The sequence below is a fragment of the Salmo salar genome, chromosome ssa23 (genome assembly GCF_905237065.1).
Source record: "Salmo salar chromosome ssa23, Ssal_v3.1, whole genome shotgun sequence".
Classification (NCBI taxonomy): domain Eukaryota; kingdom Metazoa; phylum Chordata; class Actinopteri; order Salmoniformes; family Salmonidae; genus Salmo; species Salmo salar.
In genome coordinates this window covers 47,962,085-47,972,890 of record NC_059464.1, presented here as the reverse complement: position 1 = coordinate 47,972,890, position 10,806 = coordinate 47,962,085, and the positions used below count along the sequence as shown (strand labels likewise).

The following is a 10,806-nucleotide window of genomic DNA, read 5'->3' as shown; positions in this document are numbered from 1 at the left end:
TGAACTCTTTTGATGTAGTTTTAATTGGTATGGTGGCCAAAAACATTTCAGTTGCAGTTTTAATTGGTATGGTGGCCAAAGACATTTCAGTTATGGTTTTAATTGGTATGGTGGCCAAAGACATTTCAGTTATAGTTTGAATTGGTATGGTGGCCAAAGACATTTCAGTTATAGTTTTGATTGGTATGGTGGCCAAAGACATTTCAGTTATAGTTTTAATTGGTATGGTGGCCAAAGACATTTCAGTTATAGTTTTGACTTAAAGAGAAACTTCAGGATTTTGGCAATGAAGCCCTTTATCTACTGACCCAGAGTCAGATGAAGCCCTTTATCTACTGACCCAGAGTCAGATGAAGCCCTTTATCTACTGACCCAGAGTCAGATGAAGCCCTTTATCTACTGACCCAGAGTCAGATGAAGCCCTTTATCTACTGACCCAGAGTCAGATGAAGCCCTTCATCTACTGGCCCAGTCAGATGAACTTGTGGGAAACATTTGTGGTGACAGAAATTAACTGAGGTTCAAGGTAATTAAGTAAGATGACGTATAGTTAGTCTTCAAGGTACTAAACTGAGTGATTGTGTGAAGAAGATACAATGAAGAAAACATTGTGCCAGTAAATCTGAATTAGAACAGCGTGTCGTACAAGTTCCTCTTTCTGGTCCTCTGTCTAAACCAAATGTTGAAGGCAGAGTGCCAAAAGAGCTTCTGGGTAGGGGCAGCATCCTGTTGTTGAGATAGAAGTCACGACAACAGCTCAGCATTAGGGTTGACAACTGAGATGTGTCAGTTCTCAGAAACATCTTCCGAGAACTGAAACCACATCCTGACCACACCGAGAGTTTCACCTGACAGCTGAGCAGCATGTTTTAGTTTAAACCCTGATATGTGCCTTTTGCAAACTGCTTGTGTAAGATGGTGACACTTGAATCTCATGTAAAAGAGTGTCTATATAAGAGAGCTGTTGTTCCTGAATCATTGGTCTCTCTACCATGCACCCTGAGTGATGGTTGACCTCATGTCTCCACATATTAATACAGCTGTTGTTGAAAGATTCTTCAGTCTCTCCCCTTTCTGGGTAGAATTTCCACGACAGTTTTATGTCTCTGCGTGCAGTTTTTAAGAGATTGCCCAGTGATTATACTCTGAGGAGAGCTAGGCATTTTTTTTAGCATTTTGAATTCCTTTCAAAAGTGATTTGTGAAACATTTATTTTTAACAAAACCCATGACATTGTCACGGGTGTCGTTGGGTAGAGATGACCAATACGCAGCAGGAATGTGGATGCTCATCTTGAATATTTATTAAACAAAGAGAGCACGGAAAAAATAACAAAAACGACAGAAGACGGTTTAACAGGCTATACTAACAACAGCAGTGCTAAAGACAACTGCTGAATGAATGATGAACAGCTGTTCCTGATCGAGAGCCACACAGACTACAAAGAAATATACAAACTAGAACACCATAGAAAACTAACACTAGAACAATTACTCAAAAACCCTGGACTACCTAAACCAAACACCCCTACAATATTCACACTCAATCTAAACCACACAAAACAAATATCCTTCTGCCACGTCCTGACCAAATATTAATACAATTACTCCCTCTGCTGGTTAGGACGTGACAGACATTTTCTTATTAAACCAGTTCTTTGCCTCCAGTGTCCTGGTGAGGGCCTTAAATATGGGCAGAAATTACTACATACAAATACAAAATACCATAAAGATCAATGTATCAAAAATAAACTACTAAATACTTGTATTTTGTAATGTATATAATTACATGTAATGTATTTAATTTTATGTACAAAATACATTTGGAAGTGTCCGGCCCGAACAGCAACAACATTCTCAGTAACGGATACAAAACCTATTTTCTTGCTTGTTGACAGTGATACTGTATGTTGTTATATACCTTAGTTGAGCAAGTCACTCTGAAGAAGATAAATGACTAAAATGGAAATGTATATGTGAAAATTAACATAACAAATGAACTGCAAAGCACACTGGATATTATTATTGGTCTTGTTTCGGGACAGAGCTCATTAGAATAATACTCAGCATGCTTTGCATATTATTAATTTTACATTTACATTTAAATAATTTAGCAGACACTCTTATCCAGAGAGTCTTTCAATTAGTGCAGTCATCTTAAGACAGCCAGGTGACAAAACTATATATTACAATCGTATCAAGTACATTTCCCCTAAACAAAGTATTTCTAATTTATGTCAAGTAGGAAGACACTTCCTGTAGATACAGAGTACACAGTCAAGTAGGAAGACACTTCCTGGAGATACAGAGTACACAGTCAAGTAGGAAGCCACTCCCTTTCCTCTGGTGTAGAGTTCAATGAAACAGAAAGTCATCATTCACACTGAACAGAAAGTCATCTTTCACACTGAACAGAAAGTCATCTTTCACACTGCCATTGCTTAAATAACCTACGGGAGAGAGAACCAAAATGGCAGAGAATCAGGAACTGTTCTTTTGCTCCATCTGTCTGGATCTACTGAAGGATCCGGTGACTACTGCCTGTGGACACAGTTACTGTATGGACTGTATTAAAGAAAGCTGGGATCAGGATCGCCTGAAAGGCTTTTACAGCTGTCCACAGTGCAGACAGACCTTTATCCCAAGGCCTGTTCTGAACAGGAGCACTGTGCTGGCTGAGGTGGTGGAGAAACTGAAGAAGACAAGACTCCAGGCTGCTCCCCCTCCTGCTCTGTGCTATGCTGGACCTGGAGATGTGGCATGTGATTCCTGCACTGGGACCAGAAAGCAGAAAGCCCTCATGTCCTGTCTGGCGTGTCTGGCCTCTTACTGTGAGACTCACCTCCAACCTCACTACGAATCTCCTGCTTTCAAGAAGCACAAGCTGGTCAAAGCCACCGCACAACTACAGGAGAAGATCTGCTCTCATCATGACAAACTGCTGGAGGTTTACTGTCGTACCGATCAGCAGTGTATCTGTCTGCTGTGTACAATGGATGAACATAAAGGCCATGATACAGTGTCAGCTGCAGCAGAGAGGACTGAGAAACAGGTAAGACCAGAACAACTTGTTGGTGACTGTCTGATAAACAAAGAATTAAAGATACAGTAGGAACTAAGGCTGTTTGAATATGAGATCATTCAAATGAAATGGATCCTCAGCAGAACAAATATGAACACAACCTTGATCATCTCATACAGTTGAAGTTGGAAGTTTACATACACTTAGGTTGGAGACATTAAAACTTGTTTTTCAACCACTCCACACATTTCTTGTTAACAAACTATAGTTTTGGCAAGTCGGTGAGGACATCTACTTTGTGCATGACATAAGTCATTTTTCCAACTATTGTTTACAGACAGATTATTTCACTTATAAGTCACTGTATCACAATTCCATTGGGTCAGAAGTTTACATACACTAAGTTGATTGTGCCTTTAAACAGCTTGGAAAGTTCCAGAAAATGATGTCATGGCTGTAGAAGCTTCTGATAGGCTAATTGACATCATTTGAGTCAGTTGGAGGTGTACCTGTGGATGTATTTCAAGGCCTACCTTCAAACTCAGTGCCTCTTTGCTTGACATCATGGGAAAATCAAAATAAATCAGCCAAGACATCAGAAAAAAATATTGTTGACCTCCAAAAGTCTGGTTTATCCTTGGGAGCAATTTCCAAACGCCTGAAGGTACCACCTTCATCTGTACAAACGATACAAATATAAACACCACGGGAATACACAGCCGTCAAACCACTCAGCAAGGAGACGCTTTCTGTCTCCTAGAGATGAACGTACTTTGGTGCGAAAAGTGCAAATCAATCCCAGAACAACAGCAAAGGACCTTGTGAAGATGCTGGAGGAAACATGTACAAAAGTATCTATATCCACAGTAAAATGAGTCGACATAACCTGAAAGGCCGCTCAGCAAGGAAGAAGCCAATGCTCCAAAACCGCCATAAAAAAGCCAGACTACGGTTTGCAACTGCACATGGGGACAAAGATTTTACTTTTTGGAGAAATGTTCTCTGGTCTGATGAAACGAAAGTAGAACTGTTTGGCCATAATGACCAACGTTATTGTTTGGAGGAAAAAGGGGGACGCTTGCAAGACGAAGAACACCATCCTAACCGTGAAGCACGGGGGGTGGCAGCATCATGTTGTGGGGGTGCTTTGCTGCAGGAGGGACTGGTGCACTTCACAAAATAGATGGCATCACAAGGAAGGAGAATTATGGATATATTGAAGCAACATCTCAAGACATCAGTCAAGAAGTTAAAGCTTGATTGCAAATGTCTCTTGCAAATGGACAATGACCCCAAGCATACTTCCAAAGTTGTGGCAAAATCGCTTAAGGACAACAAAGTCAAGGTATTGGCGTGGCAATCACAAAGCCCTGACCTCAATCCTATAGAAAATTTGTGGGCCGAACTGGAAAAGCGTGTGCGAGCAAGGAGGCCTACAAACCTGACTCAGTTACACCAGCTCTGTCAGGAGGAATGGGCCAAAATTCACCCAACTTATTGTGGGAAGGTTGTGGAAGGCTACTGAAACGTTTGACCCAAGTTAAACAATTTAGAGGCAATGCTACCAAGTACTAATTTAGTGTACGTAAACTTCTGACCCACTGGGAATGTGATGAAAGAAATACAAGCTGAAATAAATAATTCTCTCTACTATTATTCTGACATTTCACAATCTTAAAATAAAGTGGTGATTCTAACTGACCTAAGACAGGGACTTTTTACTAGAACTAAATGTCAGGAATTGTGAAAATCTGAATTTAAATGTAAATGTGTATGTAAACTTCAGACTTCAACTGTAGATATCTTAACCCAGATTCTCCAAATGTATCACAATTTTCTAAAGTCAAACACCATTATCATTCGTTATCAAACACCCAATCAGCTCTCCTGATTTATGTTCTGTTAAAACTATAATCATTCACATAACAACATAATAATATATTTTCACACACTTCCTCAACATTTGAATCCCTATTTTCTATGGGCCCTATGTCACATTACTATACTATTGATCTACTGGACTAATAAAGCTTGATAGCTCATTGAAGAGTGATTCTCCACAGAGGCAGCTGGGGATGAATCAGCAGAAGGTCCAGCAGAGATTCCAGGAGAGAGAGAAGGAGCTGAAGGAGCTCCAACAGGCTATGGAGTCTTTCAAGGTGATTATTGTTGACCAGAGGAGACACACCATTTCACTTTTCTCCTCCAGTCAGAGAGAGAGAGAGAGAGAGAGGGAGAGTGGCCCCTCTCCAATCCCACTGACCCCACTGTTGAACAGGCTGTCTGGACCCCTTTCAGAGAATAGACTACTTAATGTAACTGACGGGATATGAACCCAGGTTTACCGCGGGAGAAACCAACATCTTGACCATTACATCAAGAGAACATTCCCTATTGGGCCGACACTGATTTAGAAGTCACAGGCGGGGCTACCTCATCACACAACCATTGGTAACCATGTCCCCTATACATTAACATGGAGCTCTCAATTCGATTCAAAGGGCTTTATTGGCATGGGAAAAATATGTTTACATTGCCAAAGCAAGTGAAATAGACCATAAACAAATGTGAAATAAAATAAATTAGAAGTGAATAGTAAACATTACACTCAACAAAAGTTTCAAAGGAATAGAGACATTTCAAATGTTATAATTCAAGTGTACTGTATGTAGAACCATAGTAAAGACCAGTATGGACTATCAATACAGATACTGTATGTAGAACCATAGTAAAGTCCAGTATGGACTATCAATACAGATACTGTATGTAGAACCATAGTAAAGCCCAGTATGGACTATCAATACAGATACTGTATGTAGAACCATAGTAAAGTCCAGTATGGACTATCATTTTTTTTTTACATTTTAGTCATTTAGCAGACGCTCTTATCCAGAGCGACTTACAGTAGTGAATGCATACATTTCATACAATTTCATACATTTTTTTTTGCTGGCCCCCCGTGGGAATCGAACCCACAACCCTGGCGTTGCAAACACCATGCTCTACCAACTGAGCTACAGGGAACTACTATCAATATAGATACTGTATGTAGAACCATAGTAAAGCCCAGTATGGACTATCAATACAGATACTGTATGTAGAACCATAGTAAAGCCCAGTATGGGACTATCAATACAGATACTGTATGTAAAACCATAGTAAAGTCCAGTATGGACTATCAATACAGATACTGTATGTAGAACCATAGTAAAGCCCAGTATGGACTATCAATACAGGTACTGTATGTGGGAAAGGTGGGATACCTAGTCAGTTGTACAACTGAATTGTGTCTTCTGCATTTAACCCTCTGAATCAGAGAGGTGTGGAGCTGTCTCGCTCAGGGGCAGAACAACAGGATTCAATTTGACCTTGTCAGCTCGGGGCTTCAATCCAGCAACCTTTCGGTTACTGGCCCAATGCTCTAACCTCTAGGGTACCTGCCACCCCAGGTGATCAGAATTCAGAGTGGTCAGAAGTCAGTGATAAAGGGAAACTGGATGACAATTACATTAGTAGAAGTTGTTATGCTTTTTTACCTCTTTTCACAGATGGATCCAAGGACCCAGATAGTGGGCGGACAGGAGCAGGTGTTTACATTCCTGAATTTGATGTGCAGATATGTAGAAGACTAAAAGATGAACTCAGTTGAACTGTTGGTGATAATAGTTGCCCTCCAGTAGGTGGAGGATGTACAACCTGTTAGAATTATAGTATGCTCAGATTCTCTGTCTGTATTGAATAGTTTATCATCTGGTAAATCTAATAGGAGTGACCAACTATTGGAGGTATTAATGTTACTATGGAGAAATGAGAGAATGGGGGTAGTAGTGAGATTCTGCTGGGTCCCAGCACATTCAGGTGTGGAAGGGAATGAAATTGAAGACCAGTTCGCTAAAAGAGCTTTGAAACAAGATATAATCTATATTAATGTTCCACTGGGTAGAGGTGAGGCCACATGTTAGATCAGAAACATTTGATAGATGTGTGGCAGAAGAGATGGGACCCTGAGCACAAGGGACAGCATTTATATGCCCTTCAAAGAAAGGTCGGTGGACCAAGTTTCAAAGGTCAGATTAGGTAGGAATAGGTGTTGTGTCCTCAATTGTGCTTAGGACATTGTACATTGTGCTCTTGACACCATATGTGAACTGATTGCCCCCCATCTATCTTCAGAGCTCGTGCTGCTAGGTGACTGGGACATGCTTAACACCCCAGCCATCCTACAATCTAAGCTTGATGCCCTCAATCTCACACAAATTATCAATGAACCTACCAGGTACTACCCCAAAGCCGTAAACACGGGCACCCTCATAGATAACATCCTAACCAACTTGCCCTCTAAATACACCTCTGCTGTTTTCAACCAAGATCTCAGCGATCACTGCCTCATTGCCTGCATCCGTAATGGGTCAGCGGTCAAACGACCTCCACTCATCACTGTCAAACGCTCCCTGAAACACTTCAGCGAGCAGGCCTTTCTAATCGACTTGGCCTGGGTATCCTGGAAGGATATTGACCTCATCCCGTCAGTAGAGGATGATGCCTGGTTATTTTTTTTAAATGCCTTCCTTACATCTTAAATAAGCATGCCCAATTCAAGAAATTTAGAACCAGAAAAAGATACAGCCCTTGGTTCTCTCCAGACCTGACTTCCCTTAACCAACACAAAAACATCCTGTGGCGTTCTGCATTAGCATCGAACAGCCCCCGTGATATGCAACTTTTCAGGGAAGTTAGAAACTAATATACACAGCCAGTTAGAAAAGCCAAGGCTAGCTTTTTCAAGCAGATATTTGCTTCCTGCAACACAAACTCAAAAAGGTTCTGGGACACTGTAAAGTCCATGGAGAATAAGAGCACCTCCTCCCAGCTGCCCACTGCACTGAGGATAGGAAACTCTGTCACCACCGATAAATCCACTATAATTGAGAATTTCAATAAACATTTTTCTACGGCTGGCCATGCTTTCCACCTGGCTACCCCTACCCCGGTCAACAGCACTGCACCCCCCATAGTAACTCGCCCAATCCTTCTCCATTTCTCCTTCTCCCAAATCCAGTCAGCTGATGTTCTGAAAGCGCTGTAAAATCTAGACCCCTACAAATCAGCCGGGCTAGACAATCTGGACCCTTTCTTTCTAAAATTATCTGCGAAATTGGTGCAACCCCTATTACTAGCCTGTTCAACCTCTCTTTCGTGTCGTCTCAGATTCCAAAACATTTAGGGAAAAATGAATTATAAGGATCATTCCAGTCAGAAGAGGCTCTGTGAAGGTTCATTTCAATTCGTTTGCTATGGCCTCGCTAGTGTTCCAGCTCAGACAACCTTCTTTGGACATTTTGACTCGTTCTATTGTCCAGCCTACTAGAACTCAGGGGGCAGAGGCTGGATCTAGCTCTGCTATGGGGCAGGCTACTGGAGGGGGTACCAGGAGGGAGGACAGTAGAGCAGGGCCAAGCAATGTTCTGTACCTGCCTGTCCAGGAGGTGGGACAAGGCTTGGTGGACCTGGAGAACAGGGTGGCAGCGTTCTGACTCAATGACATGCAGAGGCTACTTTACCTACTCTCTGTATCTCTCTCTCTCTCAACAGCGCTCTGCACAGGTAGCAGTGGAGGACAGTGATCAGATCTTTACTGAGCTGATCCGCTCCATTGAGAGTAGGAGCTCTGAGGTGAAGGAGCTGATCAGAGCCCAAGAGAAGGCTCAAGTGAGTCAGGCTGAAGGACTCCTGGAGCAACTGAAGCAGGAGATAGCTGAGCTGAGGAAGAGAAGCACTGAGCTGGAGCAGCTCTCACACATAGAGGATCACATCCATTTCCTCCAGGTAACTAAACTGTCTTGTTACATGTGATATGAAATTAACTTAATGTGAAACTATTCATCTAAATCATTATGTTGTCCTGTCTGTCTCTCTGTCCCCCTCTCTCTCTCTCTCTCTCTCTCTCTCTGTCCCTCTCTCTCTCTCTCTGTCCCTCTCTCTGTCCTTCCCTCTCTGTCCCTCTCTCTGTCCTTCCCTCTCTCTCTGTCCCCCTCTCTCTCTGTCCCCCTCTGTCCCTCTCTCACTCTCTCTGTCTCTCTCTGTGTCTCTCTTTCTCTCTCCCTCTCCAGAGTTATCAGTCTCTCTCCAGTATCAGTGTATCTTCAGACTTTCCCAGCATCGTTGTCCGTCCTCTTCAGTACTTTGGAGATGTGTGTAAGACTGTGTCTGAACTGAGAGAGAAACTAGAATACTTCCTTAAAGGAGAATGGACCAAGATCTCCGCTACAGGTGTGTTGAAAACAATAAGAACATCAACTTTAGACCATTGAAAGTTCCCTACTAGTCATATACAGGTGGAATATGGTATATGGTATGGTATGATGATAACATTCCCTCTCTCTGTCAATGTGTTTGTGTGTCTGTAGTGAATATAGTGGATGTTGTACTGCCTCCAGAGCCCAAGACCAGAGAACAGTTGTTACAATGTGAGTCTCTTTATTGTGAAGTAACTAACAGTCTCTTTTTACTGACACTCCTAACAATCCCTCTAGAAATATATAGCAATAGTAGATCTAATCAAAGACTGAGTATCTATCTGACTCCTCATATTTCTCTGATTTGATCTCTGCTGTGCTCTAATCAAAGACAGGGTAGATACAGTATCTGACTTAACTTATTGTTCTGACTCCCCTCATTGGTCTCTGCTCTGCTCTTCTCCCAGATTCCTGTCAGCTCACACTGGACCCAAACACAGCACGCACACACCTCTCTCTGTCTAAAGGGAACAGAAAGGTGACCTATACAGACCAAGTCCAACCATATCCTGACCATCCAGACAGGTTCACCAACTGGTACCAGGTTCTGTGTAGAGAGGGTCTGTCTGGACGCTGTTACTGGGAAGTGGAGTGGAGTGGTTATGTTGTTACAGCAGTCTCATATAAAGACATCAGCAGAACAGGGTCAGATGGTGGATTTGGAAACAATAACAAGTCCTGGAGTTTACTGTGCTATAGTGATGGTTATTGGTTCAGACACACTAATGTTGTGACTAAAGTATCAGGCCCTCAGTCCTCCAGAGTAGGAGTGTACCTGGATCACAAGGCAGGTACTCTGTCCTTCTACAGTGTCTCTGACACAATGACCCTCCTCCACAGAGTCCAGACCACATTCACTCAGCCTCTCTATCCTGGGTTTATGCTCACTGGTACTGCTGAGCTGGTTAAACTGTAATGGGTCCACATAGATACTAGTCATGCTGGTGTAGTCTATAGCTGAGCTGGTTAAACTGTAGTAGGGTCCACATATATACTAGTCATGCTGGTGTATTCTATAGCTGAGCTGGTTAAACTGTAGTAGGGTCCACATAGATACTAGTCATGCTGGTGTAGTGTATAGCTGAGCTGGTTAAACTGTAGTATGGTCCACATAGATACTAGTCATGCTGGTGTAGTCTATAGCTGAGATGGTTAAACTGTAGTAGGGTCCACATAGATACTAGTCATGCTGGTGTAGTCTATAGCTGAGCTGGTTAAACTGTAGTAGGGTCCACATAGATACTAGTCATGCTGGTGTATTCTATAGCTGAGCTGGTTAAACTGTAGTAGGGTCCACATAGATACTAGTCATGCTGGTGTAGTCTATAGCTGAGCTGGTTAAACTGTAGTAGGGTCCACATAGATACTAGTCATGCTGGTGTAGTCTATAGCTGAGTTGGTTAAACTGTAGTAGGGTCCACATAGATACTAGTCATGCTGGTGTAGTCTATAGCTGAGCTGGTTAAACTGTAGTAGGGTCCACATCGAT

General features: G+C 42.2%; 1 protein-coding gene across 1 annotated transcript; it reads left to right on the top strand.

Moving 5' to 3' along the window:
• The first annotated feature begins 379 nt into the window (after window positions 1-379).
• On the top strand, window positions 380-10,309 carry LOC106561472 (tripartite motif-containing protein 16). The gene is made up of 6 exons (XM_014125468.2): window positions 380-3,051; window positions 5,085-5,180; window positions 8,614-8,847; window positions 9,132-9,291; window positions 9,429-9,488; window positions 9,725-10,309. The coding sequence occupies exons 1-6, from the start codon at window positions 2,470-2,472 to the stop codon at window positions 10,231-10,233; spliced, it is 1,641 nt and encodes a 546-aa protein (XP_013980943.2). The 5' UTR covers window positions 380-2,469; the 3' UTR covers window positions 10,234-10,309.
• The last annotated feature ends 497 nt before the right edge of the window (window positions 10,310-10,806 follow it).